This window comes from Ornithorhynchus anatinus, chromosome X1 (assembly GCF_004115215.2).
Source record: "Ornithorhynchus anatinus isolate Pmale09 chromosome X1, mOrnAna1.pri.v4, whole genome shotgun sequence".
NCBI classification, from domain to species: Eukaryota; Metazoa; Chordata; class Mammalia; order Monotremata; family Ornithorhynchidae; genus Ornithorhynchus; species Ornithorhynchus anatinus.
The window spans coordinates 69,983,243-70,006,086 of record NC_041749.1 but is presented as its reverse complement, the minus strand read 5'-3'; the positions used below and the strand labels follow the sequence as shown (position 1 = coordinate 70,006,086).

At 45.4% G+C, this 22,844-nt stretch overlaps 1 protein-coding gene across 8 annotated transcripts in view; it reads left to right on the top strand.

Annotated features, from left to right (window-relative positions):
* The window catches only part of PXK (PX domain containing serine/threonine kinase like), a 107,013-nt gene that overhangs the window by 16,434 nt on the left and 67,735 nt on the right, over positions 1–22,844 (top strand). For 6 of the 8 annotated variants that reach the window (XM_029051962.2, XM_029051963.2, XM_029051968.2 and 3 more), the window contains exons 2-3: positions 17,813–17,863; positions 19,715–19,762. In XM_029051962.2, coding sequence (XP_028907795.1) covers positions 17,813–17,863; positions 19,715–19,762 — 99 coding nt within the window. The remainder of the gene's footprint in view (positions 1–17,812; positions 17,864–19,714; positions 19,763–22,844) is intronic. The other 2 variants (XM_029051965.2, XM_029051964.2) reach the window with 1 other exon arrangement.

Sequence of the window (22,844 nt, the reverse complement as noted above, 5' to 3'; positions counted from 1 at the left end):
TTGCAAAAGTCTTTGCCAACACCACATTCCAAAAGAATCAATGTTCTTTCTATCCTCTTTTTCCACTGTCTAGCTTTGGGATCCATGCATTAATCACTGGAAACACCATAGAGTTGACAATTTGTATTTTTGTGGCAATTGTTACGTCAGCACATTTCATGACTTTTTCCAGGCTCTTCATAGCAAGTCTTTCTAACATTAATCTTTGGCATATTTCTTGGCTACTATTTCCTTTATTATTGATTATCAAACCCAGGAGAGAAAAATTGTCAACTATTTCAGTCCTCTTTCCAACCACTACAAGTGTGTTAAAAATGTCCAGTTGTCATGATCTTTGTTTTCTTGACATTCAAATGTAGGCCTACTTTTTGTTCTGTTCCCTAAATTTGAATAATAAGCCCTTCAAATCTTCTTCACTTTCTGCTAGTGGGGTTGTATCATCGGCATAACGAAGGTTGTTTATATTCCTTCCTCTAATCTTTACTCCCTGTTCGTCTTCATCCAGTCTGGCTTTTCTCTTTAGGTATTCGATGTAAAGGATGAGCAGATAAAGCAATAAGATACATCCTTGTCTTACACCCTTACTAATTCATTCATTCATTCATTCAATAGTATTTATTGAGCGCTTACTATGTGCAGAGCACTGTACTGAGCGCTTGGAATGTACAAATCGGCAACAGATAGAGACAGTCCCTGCCGTTTGACGAGCTTACAGTCTAATCAGGGGAGACAGACAATAACAATAGCAATAAATAGAATCAAGGGGATGAACATCTCATTAAAATAATAGCAACTAAATAGAATCAAGGTGATGTACATCTCATTAACAAAATAATAGAATCAAGGTGATGAACATCTCATTAACAAAATAAATAGGGTAATGAAAATATATACAGTTGAGCGGACGAGTACAGTGCTGAGGGGAGGGGAAGGGAGAGGGGGAGGAGCAGAGGGAAAGGGGGGAAAAGAGGGCTTAGCTGAGGGGAGGTGAAAGGGTGGGTATAGGGGGAGCAGAGGGAGCAGAGGGAAAAGGAGGAGCTCAGTCTGGGAAGGCCTCTTGGAGGAGGTGAGCTCTAAGTAGGGTTTTGAAGAGGAGAAGAGAATTAGTTTGGCGGAGGTGAGGAGGGAGGGCATTCCAGGACCGCAGGTGGACGTGGCCCAGGGGTCGACGGCGGGATAGGTGAGACCGAGGGACGGTGAGGAGGTGGGCGGCAGAGGAGCGGAGCGAGCGGGGTGAGTGGTAGAAAGAGAGAAGGGAGGAGAGGTAGGAAGGGGCAAGGTGATGGAGAGCCTTGAAGCCTAGAGTGAGGAGTTTTTGTTTGGAGCGGAGGTTGATAGGCAACCACTGGAGTTGTTTAAGAAGGGGAGTGACATGCCCAGAGCATTTAACTAAACTGTTTCTCCTTATTCTGTTGTTATTGTAGCCTCCTGTTTGTCATACAGGCTCCGTATTAATGCAATTAAATGGCCCGGCATGCCCATTTTCCTTAATGTGCTCCAGAGTTTCTCGTGATCCACGCAGTCAAAGGCCTTACTATAATCAATAAAGCGCATGCTGACTTCCTTTTGATATTCTCTTTTTCTTTCAATTATTCAGCGGACATCGGCAATAATATCTCACGTCCCTCATCTTTTCTGGAGTCCTGCTTGAGCATCAGGCAGTTCGCGTTCCATGTAGGTCTGCATTTGATGCTGTATAACTTTTATCAGTACCTTGCTGGCATGTGAGAGCAAGGAAACTGTACGATAATTGTTGCATTTAGTTGTATCTCCTTTCTTCGGTATTGGAACATAAACTGATCTCTTCCAATCAGATGGCCATTGAGTGGTTAGCCATACCAGTTGACTTAATTTTGTAAGAACTTTAACCGATTCCTCTCCAGCTGCCTGAAACACCTCAATTGGAAGCCTAGCAAAGCCAGTTGCCTTATTTTTGACAAGGCAGTGTAAAGCTGATCTAACTTCACTTTCCATGATGAGTGGCTCTAATTCAAAAGGAACTTCTTCAAATACTTCTTGTATATTGCTATCTTTCTGGTACAGTTCCTGTGTGTAGTCTTTCCATCTCCATTTGATTCCACTGGCATCATTTATCGTCAGCCAATCTGAGGATGAAATGTTCTCTTAATTTTGTTAATCTTCTGAATTAGTGATCTTGTCTGCCCACATTTACTATTGACTTCCATTTCTTTACTTATGCTATTATAATATTCCCGTTTGTCCTTCCTGACAGAGCGCTGGAATTCATGGCTCAGTTCTTTAATTAGGTTCTTTTGTCCTCTGATTTTTGCTTCCTTCCTTTTTTTTTTTTGCTACTTCCAGAGTTATGTTTGACATCCATTTTGGCTTTTTCTTCTTCCTGACCTTTTACAATACCATTCGCTTTCTTCCTCGATGACATTTTTAATCTCTGTCCACATTTTCTCTGGTTCCTTGTCGGGAAGATTAAGGGCCTCAAATCTGTTTTTTACATGATCCTTAAATATAGGGGGAATAGTCATCAGGTCATATTTGGGCAGCTGTGTGGCATGATTGATCTAAGTTTTAGCCTGAGTTTACACATTAACAGCTCATGATCTGTTCCACAGTCAGCTCCAGGCCATGTTTTTGCTGCCAAAATAGAACTCTTCCATCGGTTTCTACAAATAATATAGTCTATTTGATTTCTGTATAGTCCATCTGGTGAAGCCCATGTGTACAGTCATTGTTTAGGTTGGATAAAGAAAGTGTTGGCAATAAAAAAGTCATTTGATTCACAGAAATCAATGTCAGTCCCTGGCTTGATTTCCCAGGCCATATTTTCCAACAAACTTTATTTCCATTCCGTTACCCACTTCCAATCCCCAGTGATAATCAACACATCTTGCTTGCAGCTTTTATCAATCTCCCTCCGCACTTCATCATAAAGCCTATCTATTCTTGCTCTGCATCTGTTGTTGGGGCGTACACCTGAAGTATTGTCATATTGAATGGTTTTCCTCTGAATCTAGCAGATATCAATCAGTCATTGACAGCATTATATCCGATAACTGTCTTAGCAATTTTCTTTGTCACAACTACTGCTATGCCATTTCTTCTTTCTTCAGCATGGGCAGAGTAGTAGATGATGTGCGCATTCGATTGGAAATGCCCATTACCAGTCCATTTCAGTTCGCTTATTTTTAAAATGTCGATCTTCAATTGGTCCATTTCATTCTTGACTATTTCCAACTTTCCCTGGTTCATACTCCACACATTCCATGTTCCAGTAGTAAGGGTATCTTTACAGCTTTGGATACTCATTTCTCGTATGGCAACGTTAACAACCGGAGGTCATGAAGGCTTTATTCCATCCATGTCATAAACACCCACGAAACTCTGAGGCATCGTATGCTCTTCCCCAGTAGCTCATTGAGTGCCTTCCGACCTGAGGGGCTCATCTATCTGTTGCCCAATTGTACATTCCAAGCGCTTAGTACAGTGCTCTGCACACAGTAAGTGCTCAATGAATATGATTGAATGAATGAATGTTCCAGCACCATATCAGTAGTCGTTCTGGTATGTGTATCCATAGAGTTTTCTCGGTAAAAATATGGAAGTGGTTTGCCGTTGTCTTTGATCAACATTTTGATCATTCGATCAACTGCCTCGACTCTTTCCCATGCTGCTGCTGTGCAGCACAGGTGAATCAACTTTATTGCTTCCACTTAGACCTTTCCATTAGGGGTAACCCTAGCAAGAGTATCTCTCAATGGCATAGCTCTAAGCTTCATTGGCGTACGCAAGCTCTCCTGCCACAGTAAGGTGTTGATTCATAGGAGATTCACATTAATGATGACAGACCTTCTTTCTTCTACTGTTGCAACTGAAACAGTGTTTTTAATTAGCTGTTGATCAGCTTAACTCAGTGGTGCCTTCTTCATTTTGCACATATGTAAAAATGTTCCTTTCAGCTTCCTCTTCCAGCTCCCCCCTTGCCCCACCCCCATCCTTATTTTTAACGTTGGGATTGCAGTTTCCTCTCTTGCGCTCAACTCTAAAACTGTGTCTATCTGGTATTCAACTTCAGCTCTCGATAGCTCTGTATTTTGAATTATTTTTTAATCTTAAGGTTTTTAAATGCCATCTTAGTGTGCAGATGGGAGTTTTCATTCGGGAGGGAAAAAATAGAAGGTTTTTGTCACATTGAATAGAATGCATATTGCAATCGATTTTTGATTGTCGGTAGCACTGAAGACAAAGCTAGCACAGTTAATTGAATTCCGTGGTTGATTCAAAAACCTCATTTTTACCAATAGCTGTAACCTTTGGTCCTACCAAGCTTTTATGTGAGCTGCTAACAAGCAGGAAGATGTTGCCTGTGGTGCTAATGAGCAGTAACATGACCAGAGTGCCACAGGCAACCAGAAGGAGAATTGTAAATTGCTGGGGGGAAGGGAAAGTGGGTGTCGCTAGAGATGTTCTCTTCCAAGGCTTCATTCATTCATTCATTCAATAGTATTTATTGAGCGATTACTATGTGCAGAGCACTGTACTAAGCGCTTGGAATGAACAAGTCGGCAACAGATAGAGACAGTCCCTGCCGTTTGACGGGCTTACAGTCTAATCGAGGGAGACGGACAGACAAGAACAATGGCAATAAATAGAGTCAAGGGGAAGAACATCTCGTAAAAACAATGGCAACTAAATAGAATCAAGGCGATGTACATTTCATTAACAAAATAAATAGGGTAATATATACAGTTGAGCGGATGAGTACAGTGCTGAGGGGATGGGGAGAGGGGGAGGAGCAGAGGGAAATGGGGGGAAAAGAGGGTTAAGCTGTGGAGAGGTGAAGGGGGGGTGGTAGAGGGAGTAGAGGGAGAAGAGGAGCTCAGTCTGGGAAGGCCTCTTGGAGGAGGTGAGTTTTAAGTAGGGTTTTGAAGAGGGGAAGAGAATCAGTTTGGCGGAGGTGAGGAGGGAGGGCGTTCCAGGACCGCGGGAGGACGTGGCCCAGGGGTCGACGGCAGGATAGGCGAGACCGAGGGACGGTGAGGAGGTGGGCGGCAGAGGAGCGGAGCGTGCGGGGTGGGCGGTAGAAAGAGAGAAGGGAGGAGAGGTAGGAAGGGGCAAGGTGATGTAGAGCCTTGAAGCCTAGAGTGAGGAGTTTTTGTTTGGAGCGGAGGTTGATAGGCAACCACTGGAGTTGTTTAAGAAGGGGAGTGACATGCCCAGATCATTTCTGCAGGAAGATGAGCCGGGCAGCGGAGTGAAGAATAGACTGGAGCCGGGCGAGAGAGGAGGAAGGGAGATCAGAGAGAAGGCTGACACAGTAGTCTAGCCGGGATATAACGAGAGCCTGTAGCAGTAAGGTAGCCGTTTGGGTGGAGAGGAAAGGGCGGATCTTGGCAATATTGTAAAGGTGAAACCGGCAGGTCTTGGTAACGGCTAGGATGTGTGGGGTGAACGAGAGAGACGAGTCAAGGATGACACTGAGATTGCAGGCCTGAGAGACGGGAAGGATGGTCGTGCCATCCACGATGATAGAGAAGTCTGGGAGAGGACCGGGTTTGGGAGGGAAGATGAGGAGCTCAGTCTTGCTCATGTTGAGTTTTAGGTGGCGGGCCGACATCCAGGTGGAGACATCCTGGAGGCAGGAGGAGATGCGAACCTGAAGGGAGGGGGAGAGGACAGGGGCAGAGATGTAGATCTGAGTGTCATCTGCGTAGAGATGGTAGTCAAAGCCATGAGAGTGAATGAGTTCACCGAGGGAGTGAGTGTAAATGGAGAACAGAAGAGGGCCAAGAACTGACCCTTGAGGAGCTCCAACAGTTAAAGGATGGGATGGGGAGGAAGAGCCTGCGAAGGAGACCGAGAATGACCGGCCAGAGAGTTAAGAGGAGAACCGGGAGAGGACAGAGTCCGTGAAGCCAAGGTGAGATAAGGTATGGAGGAGGAGGGGATGGTCGACAGTGTCAAAGGCAGCAGAGAGGTCAAGGAGGATCAGAATGGAGTAGGAGCCATTGGATTTGGCAAGAAGGAGGTCATGGGTGACCTTAGAGAGAGCAGTCTCGGTAGAGTGGAGGGGATGGAAGCCAGATTGGAGGGGGTCTAGGAGAGAATGGGAGTTAAGGAATTCTAAGCATCGATTGTAGATGACTCGTTCTAGGATTTTGGAAAGGAAGGGTAGTAGGGAGATAGGGCGATAACTGGAGGGGGAAGTGGGGTCAAGAGTGGGTTTTTTTAGGATGGGGGAGAGGTGGGCATGTTTGAAGGCAGAGGGGAAGGAGCCATTGGAGATTGAGTGGTTAAAAATAGAAGTTAAGGAAGGGAGGAGGGCAGGGGCGATGGTTTTAATAAGGTGAGAGGGAATGGGGTCCGAGGCGCAGGTGGAGGGGGTGGCACTTGCGAGGAGGGAGGAGATCTCTTCTGAGGATACTGCAGGGAAGGATGGGAAAGTAGGGGAGAGGGTTGGTGGGGGGGGAGGGGAGAGGCGGAGGGGTGACTTTGGGGAGCTCAGACCTGATTGTGTTGATTTTCGTGAGGAAATAGGTGGCCAGATCATTGGGGGTGAGAGATGGGGGAGGGGGAGGAACAGGGGGCCTAAGGAGAAAGTTAAAGGTCTGGAACAATCGGCGGGGGTGACGGGCATGGGTGTCGATGAGGGAGGAGAAGAAGTTTTGCCTGGCGGAGGAGAGGGCAGAGTTAAGGCAGGAAAGGATAAATTTGAAGTGTGTGAGGTTGGCTCGGTGCTTGGACTTTCGCCAGCAGCGCTCAGCAGCTCGAGCATAGGAGCGTAGGAGGCGGGCAGAGGAGGTGATCCAGGGCTGTGGGTTAGTGGAGCGAGAGCGGCGGAGGGAAAAGGGGGCGAGAGAGTCGAGATGAGTAGAGAGGGTGGAGTTGAGAGCAGAGACCTGATCATCGAGAGTGGGAATTGAGGACAGGGCAGCAAGGTGAGGAGAGATGCTTTTGGAAAGACGGATGGGATCAAGAGAGCGGAGGTCTCTGTGGGGCAGTAGCGAAGATTTGCAGGGGGAGGGAGTGTGAGAGATGAGGCAGGTGAGAAGGTTATGGTCAGAGAGAGGGATTTCAGAGTTGGTGAGGGAGGAGATAGTGCAGCGGTAGGAGATGATGAGATCGAGGGTGTGACCGAGTCGGTGAGTGGGCGCGGTATGCTCTCATTATATCCCGGCTAGACTACTGTATCAGCCTTCTCTCTGACCTCCCTTCCTCCTCTCTCGCCCCGCTCCAGTATATTCTTCACTCCGCTGCCCGGCTCACCTTCCTGCAGAAACGATCTGGGCATGTCACTCCCCTTCTTAAACAACTCCAGTGGTTGCCTATCAACCTCCGCTCCAAACAAAAACTCCTCACTCTAGGCTTCAAGGCTCTACATCACCTTGCCCCTTCTTACCTCTCCTCCCTTCTCTCTTTCTACCACCCACCCCGCAGGCTCCGCTCCTCTGCCGCCCACCTCCTCACCGTCCCTCGGTCTCGCCTATCCTGCCGTCGACCCCTGGGCCACGTCCTCCCGCGGTCCTGGAACGCCCTCCCTCCTCACCTCCGCCAAACTGATTCTCTTCCCCTCTTCAAAACCCTACTTAAAACTCACCTCCTCCAAGAGGCCTTCCCAGACTGAGCTCCTCTTCTCCCTCTACTCCCTCTGCCACCCCCCCTTTACCTCTCCGCAGCTAAACCCTCTTTTTCCCCTTTTCCCTCTGCTCCTCCACCTCTCCCTTCCCATCCCCACAGCACTGTACTCGTCCGCTCAACTGTATATATTTCCATTACCCTATTTATTTTGTTAATGAAATGTACATCACCTTGATTCTATTTAGTTGCCATTGTTTTTACGAGATGTTCTTCCCCTTGACTCTATTTATTGCCATTGTTCTTGTCTGTCCGTCTCCCTCGATTAGACTGTAAGCCCGCCCAACGGCAGGGACTGTCTCTATCTGTTGCCGACTTGTTCATCCCAAGCACTTAGTACAGTGCTCTGCACATAGTAAGCGCTCAATAAATACTATTGAATGAATGAATATGGTGGAGGAGGAGGTCGGCAGAGTCGAGGAGGGATAGCAGGCAGGCGGCAGAGGAGTCATAGGGTACATCCATATGGATGTTGAAGTCTCCGAGGATCAGAGTGGGCAGAGAGAAGGAGAGAAGGAAGGTGAGAAAGGGGTCAAGGTGGTTGAAGAAGTCGGAGGTGGGACCAGGAGGGCAGTAGATGACAGCGACAAGTATCTGGAGTGGGTGGTAGAGGCGAATGATATGGGCTTCGAAGGAGGGGAAGGAGAGGGAGGGGGGAGGAGGGAGAGTGCGGAAGCGGCAACAGGGTGAGAGGAGGAAGCCGACGCCTCCTCCCTTACCGGTGAGTCTGGGGGAGTGGGAGAAGGAGAGGCCTCGGGTGGAGAGAGCAGTGGCGGAGACCGTGTCTTCAGGAGTGAGCCACGTTTCTGAAAGGGCGAGGAGGAGGAGAGAGCAGGAGAGGTAAAGGTCATGGACGAAAGGTAGCTTACCTGTAATAGAGTGGGGGTTCCAGAGGCCACACTTGAAAGTAGTACAATGCCTCGCACTCAATAAATACCCCTGAATGATTGAAGCAAATGTGTTGATTATTCATGATCATCGCTATCCGCCTCCTGATCGTACTTAATATTTTCCATAGGCAGAGCACTGTTCAGCTCCGTGGCTAATCAAAGAAGACACTTTTACATAGAGCTTGCTCTGGAGAGGGTGCCAGACTTTCCTGACCCACTCCAAGCCCTTCCTGGGCCTGGCCTGGCTCCATGTTGGTCCTTGCTCGTGCTGGCCAGGCCAGGCCCAGGATCAGCTAAGAACCAGGAGCAGAAGTGCTGCCAAACTGAAAGTGAGCCAGGGGAAGCTACAAGTGGCCTATTGGTTCAGCTGCTTATGGGGGCAACTGTCCCATCCCTTGGAAGGGAGTTTTGGTCACTTTCACTTTAACTTGGTTTTTCTTCCAGTACAGTGACAACCTTGTTGCAGTCCCCCGAGGGAAACTGCCAGAAGTTGGAGGGAATATCTGAGCCTAGTTCCAGTTTAGCTGGATTTGGCTTTAGGCCAACCTGACCCAGTCTTGCTTGGTTGGATCCCGTGGGATCCAGGGGCTGTACTTTAAGTCCATTCAGGGCTTCACTTCTGAGAAGCTTGCAGTGTCATGGAGAATACAGGATCGACTCAAAGCAAAAGTAGACAATTAGCCTAAAGGACAAGGAGATAGAGCATAAAAAATAATTAAAGGGATCAAAGGACAGAAAATTATATGTAAAATTTACACAGATATCCATAAGTGAGGTTCACCCCAGCACTTAGGTACATATCCTTATACTCTGTCACTTCCCCGCTCTGTCATTTATTTTACTGTCTCCCCTACTAGATTGCAAGCTCCTGGAGGGCAGGGATCATGTCTACCAATTGTAGTGTATGATGCTCTCCCAAGTGCTTAGTACAGTGCCCTGCCCACAGGAAATGTTGAATAAATGCCATTGATTGGTGGTAGAGGAACCTGGAGCCAGTATGAAGTCTTCGTGAAGGAGAAGGGCATTTTATTAGAGTTTGAAAGAAGAGAAAGAAAGACGTGGAATTGTGAAGAGGAGACAGGAGGACATTTCAAGTGAGGAGAAGTGGCTCATAGTTGGGAGAGTCCCATTGTGGTAATAAGAAAGTTTGCAGGGCCGAACCGAGTAACATCAGCAATGGTATAGTGAAGGATGAGGTAGTTAGCTAAAAGGGGGCCAATTCATGAAGTTCTGTAGAGTCTATGTATTTATATTTATATACCCAGGGCCAGTGTAGGCTTCTGAGGAATGGAGGGTTATGATCAGGTGGGAAGAGATTTCTTGCTGCATTGTTTATGTGTTGGGTAAAATGGAGTGGGAAGATTGAACACAAGGAGGCTAGTGAAATAATCCATGCACAAGGTGATTAAGGGTGTGGATTAAGGCTGTGGGAATGGAGAGACATTAGGGGCATCTGGGAAACATTGCCGAGAGAATTGGCAAGACTTGGTGATGGATTGGATATGGAGAACAGTGGAGTGCATTAGGAATCAGAGCTGATGCCACAGTTACAGATGTGGAGGACAGGAGGACAGTGATGCTTTCGATGGTGATGGGGGAGTTGGGAGGAGGTGAGAATTTAGGAGGGGTGATGATGGGCTTAGTTTATTTTATGTTTGACTTTAGGTTATCCACAAACTGGAGAAATGGAGAGTTGACAATTTACTAAGTACTGATAACCATTCTCCATTTATAGTAGGACTCTGGGCTGACAGTAATCTCTTATAATATAGAATGGCACATTTAAATGAAGCATCATTAAAGCCATTATGCAGTAAAATTGGCTGCTTCATATTCTGTGGAAAATAGAACCAGAATTAAATGTAAAATCTGGAGAAATGAGTGTCGTGACAGTGCTCATTCTTTAATGCCAGAAAATATTTGTTGATCGTTTTCCCAATGTTTTTTCTTCCCCCTTGTTCTCTGAGAATGATACTTTTCTAAAATTGTACGTCATGTTTGCTGATTGAGCAATTGCTGCATTTCCTTTCTAGATACTCTGTATTTTTGCCGTTTCCTAAGAGAACAGAAATCAGAAACCAGTAAACCAGATGAAATGTCTGCTTAATTGTTTTTTTTCTTTTTTTGTGGCCAGAAATCATCTTGAGTGATTCTTGGGAAATGTGATCATGTCCTCTGGCCGTCCCTGTTTAAGTTCTTTATAGGACATCCATCCCTGAAAGATAAGAGACATGAGCACTTTTTTCGAAGCATGAAAGTCATGCAGATATCAATGCAGTCATTATCTTAAGTTCTGTTTCAATGCAATTCGGCTTTCTGTTTTGATGCAAGGTAGAGTGTGTTAGGTTTTTTTTTTTGGAGTTGCCAACCTGGTTGATTTTAAAGAGACATAGTATGTAGCTGTGACCTCCAAAGTGAAATGGATTTCTTACTGACTCCTTTCAGCATTTCTGCTGTTTAATTCAGAGACTGCTTTAGAATTTAACTTGGATTGAATAATTTACCATATTGATAGAAAAGAGCATCTTAAACAAAAGCCAAGATAGAAAATAAAAAGGCCAGAAAGGGAGCTTGTAGGTTAAGGAACAGTTGGATCTCAGGTCTGAAAATAAAAGACATTCGTGTGGAATAATTGAGTATGTTTTACAAAATTTCCAATTCTATAATAGATTGAATTAGCTACTGGAATTTTGAAATTCCTTTCTCTTAGCTGTATTGAAATTGAGATAATAATGATGATGGCATTTGTTAAGCGCTTACTATGTGCCAGGCACGGTACTAGGTGCTGAGATGCCTTCTTCATAAAATGCCTTCTTCATAAAATGTCGAAGGCTTTACCTTCTACTCATCAGCTGCTGCCTTTTCAAAAATGCTTGAAGTGAAAATGTGTACTTGGAGTAATTTCAGCATGCTATGGGTTTGTACAGTAAAGTCAGTGAACAGCAGGATGGACTTAAATACTTATGTACATATCTTTTATACTCTGGTGCTTCCCCTCTCTGGCCTAGTGGCAACAGCATTATCTTGGGAGTCAGAGGACGTGGGTTCTAATCCTAGCTCTGCCACTTGTCTGCTCTGTGACCTTGGCCAAGTCACTTAATCTTAGTTACCGCATTTGTAAGAAATGGTTATTAAGACTGTGAGCCCCATCTGGGACAGGGACTGTGTCCAACCTGATTAACTTGTAACTACCCCAGTGCTTAGAACAGTGCTTGGCACATAGTGAGCACTTAACAAATACCATTATTATTATTATCTATCTTAATTTCAGTCTTCACCACTAGACTGTAAGCTCCCTGAAGCCAGAGATCTTATCTACTAACTCTTTTGTGCTCTCCCAAGCACTTAGTACAGTACTTTGCACCCAGTAAGCACTCCGTAAATACCACTGATTGATTGCCAATTTATTATGGATGAAAACAAAAACAAAACAGTGCTAGGTATGAGCAGTGATTCCAAGTTGGGGATTTTAAACTTTTGAGAAGGTAGCCAGGAGAAGGAGCATAGCAAGTTAACCGTTTATGTGCAATACAACTCTAATAATAATAATAATAATAGTATTTTTAAGTGTTTGCTATGTGTCAAGAACTCTTCTAAGCACTAGGATAGATGCAAGTTAATCAGGTCAGAGACAGTTCCTGTCTCACCTGGGGTCCACAGTCCTGTTGAACTCTGCCAAGTGATTAGTACAGTGCTCTGCATCCACTTCACACCTTATTAAAGCACTTGCCCCCTCCTTTTTTCCCCTCTCTGACCTCCATCTTCAACTGCTTGCTCTCCAATGGCTTTTTCCCTATTGCCTAACCCTCCCTTGACCCCCACAGCCCCCTCCATTTATTGCCCCATCTTCCTCCTACCAGTCCTCTCCAAATTCCTTGAGCGAGTTGTCTACGCCCATTGTGTCAAAATCCTCTCCTCCAATTCCATCCTTGACCCACTCCAATCTAGCTTCTGTCCCCTATACTCCACAGAAACCCCCCTCTCAAAGGTCACAAATGACCTCCTTCTTGCTAAATCTAACAGCCTCTACTCCATCCTAATCCTCCTCAACCTCTCAGCTGCCTTGGACACTGTCGACACCCCCGCCCTCTTCCTCCCCCCTCTTTCTCCTGGAAACATCCAACCTGACACTGTCCTCTCCTGGTTCGCCTCCTATCTCTCTGGCTGCTCATTGTCAGTCTCTTTTGTGGGTCCCTCCTCTGCTACCCCCCCAACTGTGGGAATCCCTCAAGGTTCACTTCTGGGTCCCCTTCTATTTTCCATCTACACCCACTCCCTTGGAGAACTCATTAGCTCCCATGGCTTCAACTACCACCTCTCTGTGGATGATTCCCAAATCTGTATCTCCAGTCCTTCTCTTTCTCGCCCTCTGTGCAGTCTTACATTTCCTCCTGCCTTCAGGGCATCTCTGTTTGGCTGTTTAGCCAATACCTTAAACTTAACATGTCCGAAACAGAACTCCTTATCTTCCCACCCAAACCCTGTCCTCCCATTGATTTTCCCATCGCTGTAATAATAATAATAATAATGTTGGTATTTGTTAAGCACTTACTATGTACAGAGCACTGTTCTAAGTGCTGGGGTAGATACAGGGTAATCAGGTTGTCCCATGTGAGGCTCACAGTCTTAATCCCCATTTAACAGATGAGGGAACTGAGGCACAGAGAAGTTAAGTGCCTTGCCCACAGTCACACAGCTGACAAGTGGCAGAGCCGGGATTTGAACCCGTGACCTCTGACTCCCAAGCCCATGCTCATTCCACTGAGCCACGCTGCTTCTCTACTAACAATAGCAAGAGGCCTGGTTTCAGTGGATGGGTTTTTACTAGCCTTAAGGGAACTGTTTTCCTTGTTTTAATAACATTGGAGGTCTGGATGCTTGGACAGTAGGGTATGTTTTCAGAGCAGGGCACGAGAACAGATCAGATGATAAAGGGTAAGCTGTGAAAGTACTAAGTGTTTGTCAGAGCAGTCGTCAGAATGAAATTAATTAAGCCTAATTGAATTTTAATGATGGTATTTCCGAGTAAATCACCTTATCCTTTCTCTGTTTCCCTTCCCACGTACCTACCTGAATGCACCGTCCTTGTTAGCTTAGCGGGTTGTCTTCCGTTGCCCTCTCTCTTCATGTCCAACAGACAACTACTCACCCTCCCTTCAAAGCCTTATTGAAGGCACATCTCCAAGAGGACTTCTCTGACTAAGCCCTCTTTTCCTTTTCTTCCATTCCCTTCTGTTTCTCCCTGACTTTCTCCCTTTATTCATTCCCCCTCCCAGCCCCATAGCACTTATAATAATAATAATGTTTTTTGTTAAGCACTTACTTTGTGCCAAGCACTGTTCTAAGCACAAGGTAATCAGGTTGGACACAGTCCCTGTCCCACATGGGGCTCACAGTCTTAATCCCCATTTTACAGATGAGGTACCTGAAACCTGGAGAAGTGAAGTGACTTGTCCAAGGCAACAAAGCAGACAAGTGGCGGAGCGAGGATTAGAACCCATGACCTTCCGACTCCCAGGCTCGTGCTGTATTATTTATATTAATGTCTGTCTCCCCCTATATATAGACTGTGAGCTCTTTGTGGGCAGGGAATGTGTCTGTTATATTGTACTCCCAAGCGCTTAGTACAGTGCTGTGCGCACAGTAAGCGCTCAACAAATATGACTGAGTGACTGATGCATGTGCTAGGTGTGGTCAGCAATCTCTTGTGCATTGTAACAGTGCAGCCTCAATGAAATCATCTTGGGCTGCACAGAGCCAGTGTGAAAAGGATTAATGGACATGCTTGAGTCAGTTCCACAAGTCTCATGCCCAGTCAGCAGTAGCAGCACCTTTGATTATTCTTCAAACAATATACGAAAGAGTGAGTATTAATGATAAAAGTTGCTCCTTTGCGTAGCCGAATAAGCACGTTAGGGACACCAGATCAGATGTAAGCTCGCTGTGGGCAGGGAATGGGTCTTTTTTATTGTTATAGTGTACTCTCCCAAGTGCTTAGTACAGTGCTCTGCACACAGTAGGTGCTCAATAAATATGATTGAATAAATGAATGAACAGTATTTTCTTTGCTAGATAACAAAGTACGGTTTTTACCAGACTGTATTTGACAGGTCAAACAGCTGTAGGCCATTTCCCACTCTACTGCATAGTTAACAGGATCCCTATAAATCGTCAGCTGGGTACATTGACCCTATCTGGTGACAAACTTGGAGCGGGGGACAGAAGGGAGACTAGGGCTCTCTGGGAATCACTTTCTAAATTTAAGATTAATTCTTGGGGATTTTCCCCACATTCATTCAGTCGTATTTATTGAGTGTTTACAGTGTGCAGAACACTATACTAAGCGCTTGGGAGAGTACAATACAGCAATAAACAGTCACATTCCCTGCCCTCAAAGGGCTTACAGTCTAGAGTGGGGGAGGCAGACATCAATACAAATAAAATTACAGCTATGTGCGTAAGTGTTGTGGGGCTGGGAGGGGGGAAGAGCAAAGGGAGCAAGTCAGGGTGACACAGAAGGGAGTGGGAGATGAGGAAAAATGGGGCTTCTTCATCTGGGAAACCTTCATGGATGAGATGTGCCTTCAATAAGGCTTTGAAGCGGGGGGAGAGTAATTGTCGAATTTGAGGAGGGAGGATATTCCCACATAACCTCTACCTCTCAGGGGAAAATCTTGGAGAAGATTCTTTCTCCATGGGAAGATAGAGAAGGGTATTTGGAAGCTAAAGGAATGGTTACTTAAATTGGAACTACGCATACAAATATGACTTATGAGACTTGCCTCTCTTTAAAAAATGTGTTCCGGAACATTTTTCTTCTAACCACATATGCGATCATTTCAGTCCATCATACTAAGTACCGTAGTGACTTGTAAGAAGGGCATTACAGATTGTACCCGGGGTGTTAGAGCAAACATTGATCAATAAATTAGGATGACATATTGGGGTTGGAAAGCAAAACCTTTGTTAGAAATTATTTGTGGGGTAATTGTTCAGTGATAAACCTATAATTAGGTCTCAAATGAGAACTAGAAGTTCCAAGCCTCCAAGATAGATCCAAAAGGTTGAGGCATGAAGCCTGGGTGTTTGCAAAGCCTTTAACTTATGTTTGGGCTCCCTAAGTGGACTTGTTAGCTATACCACTCAATGGTGATCTTCTCCGACTTGTGAATGAAGGCCCAAATAGTAACACCAAGTTATTTTTGTCTTTACTGCCAAAGTGAGTTATTTATTGGCATTTGGACGCTCTGGTCATGTCACTCCCCTCCTCAAAAACTTTCAGTGGTTGCCTATCAACCTTCTTATGAAACAAAAACTCCTCACTCTTGGCTTCAAAGCTCTCCATCACCTGGCCCCCTCCTACCTCACCTCCCTTCTCTCCTACAGCCCACCCCGTACACTCTGCTCCTCTGCCCCTAACCTCCTCACAGTACCTCGTTCTCGCCTGCCCTGCCGTCGACCCCTGGCCCACGTTCATTCATTCATTCATTTATTCATTCAATAGTATTTATTGAGCGCTTACTATGTGCAGAGCACTGTACTAAGCGCTTGGAATGAACAAGTCGGCAACAGATAGAGACAGTCCCTGCCATTTGACGGGCTTACAGTCTAATCGGGGGAGACGGACAGACAAGAACAATGGCGATAAATAGAGTCGAGGGGAAGAACATCTCGTAAAAACAGTGGCAACTAAATAGAATCAAGGCGATGTACATTTCATTAACAAAATAAATAGGGTAATGAAAATATATACAGTTGAGTGGACGAGTACAGTGCTGAGGGGATGGGAAGGGAGAGGGGGAGGAGCAGAGGGAAATGGGGGGAAAAGAGGGTTAAGCTGCGGAGAGGTGGTAGAGGGAGTAGAGGGAGAAGAGGAGCTCAGTCTGGGAAGGCCTCTTGGAGGAGGTGAGTTTTAAGTAGGGTTTTGAAGAGGGGAAGAGAATCAGTTTGGCGGAGGAGAGGAGGGAGGGCGTTCCAGGACCGCGGGAGGACGTGGCCCAGGGGTCGACGGCGGGATAGGCGAGACCGAGGGACGGCGAGGAGGTGGGCGGCAGAGGAGCGGAGCGTGCGGGGTGGGCGGTAGAAAGAGAGAAGGGAGGAGAGGTAGGAAGGGGCAAGGTGATGTAGAGCCTTGAAGCCTAGAGTGAGGAGTTTTTGTTTGGAGCGGAGGTTGATAGGCAACCACTGGAGTTGTTTAAGAAGGGGAGTGACATGCCCAGATCATTTCTGCAGGAAGATGAGCCGGGCAGCGGAGTGAAGAATAGACTGGAGCGGGGCGAGAGAGGAGGAAGGGAGGTCAGAGAGAAGGCTGACACAGTAGTCTAGCCGGGATATAACAAGAGCCCGTAGCAGTAAGGTAGCCATTTGGGTGGAGAGGAAAGGGCGGGTCGTCTTACCACTGACTTGGCATGCCCTCCCTCCTCACATCCACCAAACTAACTCTCTTCCCCTCTTCAAAGCCATACTGAGAGCTCACCTTCTCCAGGAGGCCTTCCCAGACCGAGCCCTCCTTTTCCCTCTGCCCCTCTTCCCCTCCATCTGCTCTTCCCCCTTCCCCTCCCCACAGCACTTGTGCATATTTGTATATATTATTTATTACTCTATTTTATTAATGATGTGTATATATCTATGATTCTATTTATCTTGATGGTATTGATGCCTGACTACTTATTTTGTTGTCTGTCTTCCCCTTTTAGCCTGAGCCCATTGTTGGGCAGGGATTGTCTCTATCTGTTGCCGAATTGTACATTCCAAGTGCTTAGTACAGTGCTCTGCACATAGTAAGCACTCAATAAGTATGATTGAATAATTGAATGAATTTGGAGAAATACCCAGACACCACCACCACCAAATTAGGGTTTTCAATCCATTGGAATTGTTGATGGAGAAAGAGGGAAAAGCTCTTACATATGATTTGGATTAACATCAGTGTTATTTCATTGCTCTAGACCTTGCTTTAATGAGTACTTGTTCAATCAGCATGAACAAGGATAAGAAGATGCTTTAGAATAGCATCCTTGATTTTATCTGTATTTGCATGTTGGTTTTTTCCCCTTCTATGGTCATTTAAAAATTCTGGGCCTTTGTCACTAAATTAGTGCAGTAGATGCAAGTACTTGAACATTTTAAGAAATTGTTGGTGTGAGTCTTGCCTTGTCCATGAAATGCCCATTGCTGTTGTCGTAGTCATCACATCTGTGGTTGTCTTTGATTTTTGAACTTTTGTGTATCTCTTACTTGTGAATCACTGATTTCTGGGAGTACATTTTCAATGATTTTTTTTTTCTTTTTTTGGTGTGTGCTTTCTTTTTCAGGAGTACATCATTCGTGTGCAGAGAGGAATTTCTATGGAAAACAGCTGGCAGGTAATTTTTCTTAGATTATTTAAAATAATAAAAAAGGAAACAGGACCTGCCTGGCAGAAAAGCAAGACTATTTATTTATCAGTCAGTCAGTAGCAGTGGAGCCTAGTAGAAAGAGCATGGACCTAGGAGTCAGAGAACCTGGACTCTGCCAACTGTCTGCTGTGTGACCTTGAGCAACTCACTTAACATCTCTGTGCTTCAGTTTCCTTATCTGTAAAATGGGAACAAAATGCCTGTGCTCCCTCTCGCCTAGACAGTGAGTCCATGTAGGATGGGGATTATATTCAATTTGCTTCACTGTATCTGCCCCAGTGTTTAGTACAGTGCCTGGCACATGATAAGTACTTAAATACCACTACTATCATTATTTTAAAGATATTTTTTGTTAAGCGCTTACTATGTGTCAAACACTATTCTAAGAGCTGGGGTGGATGCAAGTGAATTGGCCATAGTCCCACGTGTTGGGACTCAGAGTCTAAATCTAATATTGCGTGTAGACTTCTGTACTAAGTATTTGGGGAAATATTATTTTGGTTCAAGCGGTGGCTAGGTTACCTAAGGTTTGGGTTCTATATTATAATAATAATAATTGTGGCATTTGTTAAGCTCTTACTATCTTCCAGGCACTGTACTAAGTGCTGGGGTGGATACAACACACAGTCCCTGGCCTCCAGGAGGCCCACAGTCTTAATCCCCATTTTACAGATGAGGTTATTGAGGCCCAGAGAAGTGAAGTGACTTGCCCAAGGTCACACAAAAGACAAGTGGCAGAGTCGGCATTAGAACCCATGACCTTCTGACTCCCAGGCCCGTGATCTATCCACTGTACCAAGCTGTTCCGTTTCTCTTCCATCAGCATCAAGGACTAAATGGACAGGAAGCTGAAACTTGTACTTTCACTTTTGTAGGATTCCCCTCTCTTCTCCTTTTAGAATTCACTGTGCTTGTTTTACCTGTTTTTTGGACAAGCTTGAATTCAGATCCATAAACCCAGGGTAATGTTTCTGGCCCCAGGTTTTAGAAACTTTCAGGGAGCTGCCTTCAACCTGTCCCTGAGCCTGCCTTCAGCGTGATTTGCTTCCTCTGTCTTTATCAGTCAAAGCAGTAGCGAGTTCTCTTCCTGTGTCTGGTGAGAGACTAAAGCTTCTGCTGGGAGTGGGCTGGCTGGGTTTGGATCTCCCTTCTGTTGACATGGCTTTCACTGGCTGGGCCAGAGGCCAATAGTTTGAGATTAGATTGGGGAGAAAAGTGCAAAAAAAAAGGAAAGGGAGGATGGGAAGGCAGGAGACAGAGAGAAAGAGAAAGAAGAAAAGAGGGAAAGAGAAAGAAAAAAAGGAGAGAAAAAGAAAGGAAAAGAGAAATAGAAAGAAAAAGAGGAGAGAAAGAGAAAGAAAAAGAGGGAAAGAACAAGAGGAAAGAAAGAGAAAGAAAAAGAGGGGGAGGGGAGAAGGGAGGGAAAGAGAGAGTGTGTGTGTGAGCAAGAGGGAGATGAGGAAGTGGATTAGGAAAGAGTGAGAGAGAAACAAGGAGACAGCAGAAGAAAATGACTCCTGGTTGAGACAGAGACAGGGTTCCTTGGTGTTGCCCCTGCCACCTCAGCCAGCAGCAGGATCTCCATGGGTCTTGCTGCTGCAAAATTGAGTGGTAGTTCCATGGTTAAAATGTGTATGACCATCCCACCCAGATTGTGATATCTTTTTCCCTTTCGGACAAAAAGAAGCAACAGGGACTGTGATTGTGAGCAGAGGACCTCTTCCAGTTGGGAAATTCTCCCATTCTTGGTGGATTTTGAGGAATATTGTTTTGTTGTTGTGTGGCAAAGTCAAATCATCACTTTCTTGTTTCTTGTAGATTGTTAGAAGATATAGTGACTTCGATTTGCTGAACAACAGTTTGCAGGTAAAAAGTTTGGCTAGACCATTGAAATACTAACTGCTTAGAATTACTTTAAAATGATTGGTGCTCTTTGGAAATGGCAATCATGTGAACCAGGAAATTTTCAGATTTCTTCTACAAAGAATGAAACCTTCTGGAAACGCTAACTCAGGCAGAGGTGTTGGCTGCTTAGCACGAAAGATTCTTCTTTTGAATAATAGATGATTCATTTTGTCAGGCATTTGATTTAAGTATACAGCACAACAGATCTGACTGCTCAACGTTTCTCCTTGGTATTCGTTCCTGAAGTGTTTGTCTGATTATAGTGGATTCTATCTATTTTTACAGACAGGCTAATGGGAATAGTAATGAGATGCAAAGTGATTTTTACCACAGATTTAGTCCAGGTTGGTTATGGCTGAAAATCACTAGGTAGAGTTCAATCTGACCTGAAAAACATGTGGGCGATCTCAATAAATGCTTGTCTAACAGTGCTAAGTGCTCTGGATTGCTTTAAATGATTTGACTTTTGCTGCAGAGAAGTCTGGGTTTGGAGAGTTGAAAAGCCTTTGAATTCAAGATGTGCTCAAACCCATGGAAAGGGTGGGAAGGAGCAGGCAGGCAGGGGGCTTACATGGAGAATTTGCGTGGCTTAATGGATAGAGCCCAGGCCTAGGAGGCAGAAGGACCTGGGTTCTAATCCCGACTCCACCACACATCTGCTCTGTAACCTTGGGCAAGTCACTTCACTTCTTTGGGCCTCAGTTACCTCATCTGTAAAATGGGATTAGGACTATGAGCCCCTTGTGGGGCAGGTACTGTGTCCAAACTGTTTAACTTGTATCTCCCTCAGTGCTTAGAACAGTGTTTGGCACATAGTAAGCACAACAAATATCATATATCATTATAATGTTGGTATTTGTTAAGCACTTACTATGTGCAGAGCACTGTTCTAAGCACTGGGGTAGATACAGGGTAATCAGGTTGTCCCACATGAGGCTCACAATCTCCATCCCCATTTTACAGATGAGGTCACTGAGGCACAGAGAAGTTAATAATAATAATAATGTTGGCATTTGTTAAGCGCTTACTATGTGCAGAGCACTGTTCTAAGCGCTGGGGTAGACACAGGGGAATCAGGTTGTCCCACGTGGGGCTCACAGTCTTCATCCCCATTTTACAGATGAGGGAACTGAGGCACAGAGAAGTTAAGTGACTTGCCCACAGTCACACAGCCGACAAGTGGCAGAGCTGGGATTCGAACTCATGAGCCCTGACTCCAAAGCCCGTGCTCGTTCCACTGCGCCACGCTGCTTCTCTAAGTAACTTGCCCACAGTCACACAGCTGACAAGTGGCAGAGCTTGGTTTCGAACCCATTACCTCTTGACTCCCAAGCCAGAACGTTTATAGAGGCCACAGGAGGGTGTTTTAAGGTTTCCTGAAATTTAGGATGGTTGGAGATCTCGAAAACAGATTTCCAAGCCTTAGCAATATTTTCAACCCTATGAAGAACAGGCATATTTTGCTTACTTTGGATTCAGAATAAAGTCAGCCTTTAGGTAAGTCATTTCTGTAGCCGCTGAGCTCAGCTTGCTTGTGTATTGCTTTTTTTCTATTTTTAAGGAAGTGATCAGTTTAGAGCACCACACATGATATTGGCAAAGGCTGAATTTTATTATTTATTAAGGGCTTCCTGTGTGCCAATCCAGTCACTCTATCATATTTATTGAGCACTTAATATGCCTAGAGGACTGGACTAAGTGTTTGGGAGAGGACAGTATAACAGAGCTGATAGGTTCCCTGCCTACAGTGAGTTTACAGTATGGAGGGGAATGCAGACGTTAATATAAATAAATACATTACAGATATGTATGTAAGTCCTTTGGGGCTGAAGGAGGGGTGAATGAAGGGTGCAAATCCAAGTGCAAGGGAAACACAGAAGGGAGTGGGAGTAGAGGAAATGAGGGCTTAGTCAGGGAAGACCTCTTGGAGGAGATGTGCTTTTAATAAGATTTTGAAGGTAGGGAGAGTGATCGTCTGTCGGGTATGAAGAAGAAGGGCGTTCCAGGCCAGAGACAGGATGTGGGCGAGAGGTTGACGATGAGATAGATGATATTGAGGTATGATGAGTAGTTTGGCATTAGAGGAGTGAATGTGCAGGCTGGATCGTAGTAGGAAGTCATATTGTATTCTCCCAAGTGCTTAGTACAGTGCTTTGCACACGGTAAGTGCTCAGTAAATATGAGTGAATGAATGAAATCATGGAGGTAAGATAGGAGGGAGCAAAGTGATCAAGTGCTATAAAGCTGATGGTAAGGAGTTTCTGTTTGATGCGGAGGTGTGCTAAATACTGGTGTAGATGTGGATAATCAGATGGAGCACAGTCCCTGTCCCACACAGGGCTCAAGATGAAAGAGCTAGGCCTTTGGTTTCATTTTAAGGGATCTTCCAGAGTTTAACAATATATTCCCTAACTCAACACAAATGGGGTAGCTCTTGCCATTCTTAATAATAAATAATGACCTTTTTTAAGTTCTGCGTGCTAAGCACTGAGTTAGGTTCAGGATCATCAGATCAGAGATCCCACATTGGGATCACCATCTTACCCGGAAGGGGAGAGTAGGTACCTTATCCCCATTTTGCAGATGAGGGAACTCGGGCTCAGAAGGGGTAAGTGGCTTGCCCAAGGTCACAAAGCAGGCCAGTGGCAGACCTGGGGATCTAACCCAAGCTGGTTCAGATACAGCTTTCTGAGCAGGGTTGCCAACTTGTAATTTTGGATGCAGGGCTCCCAGGGAGGTAGGGCAAGGAAAAGAGAGATGCAGATATTGCCAGAGCCCAGGATGGGGAGAGAACCTGGCCATCTGAAGGCTGGGGGGACGAACGAGGAAAGCAGCTGGGGCTGGTGGGTGCCAGAGCACCAGAAGTGCCACTTCCAAACCTCCAAACACAAGCTAAGTCTAATGTTCCTCACCACCTGGACTACTTGCAGGGCTACTTGGTGGGGGGCAGGGGGCACTGAGGTGAGCCTTCTCTTACTCCTACTGGATCTGGGGGTTGCAGAACAGGTGAGAGCCGAGTCGGGGAGAGAGGGAGAAAGGTGGA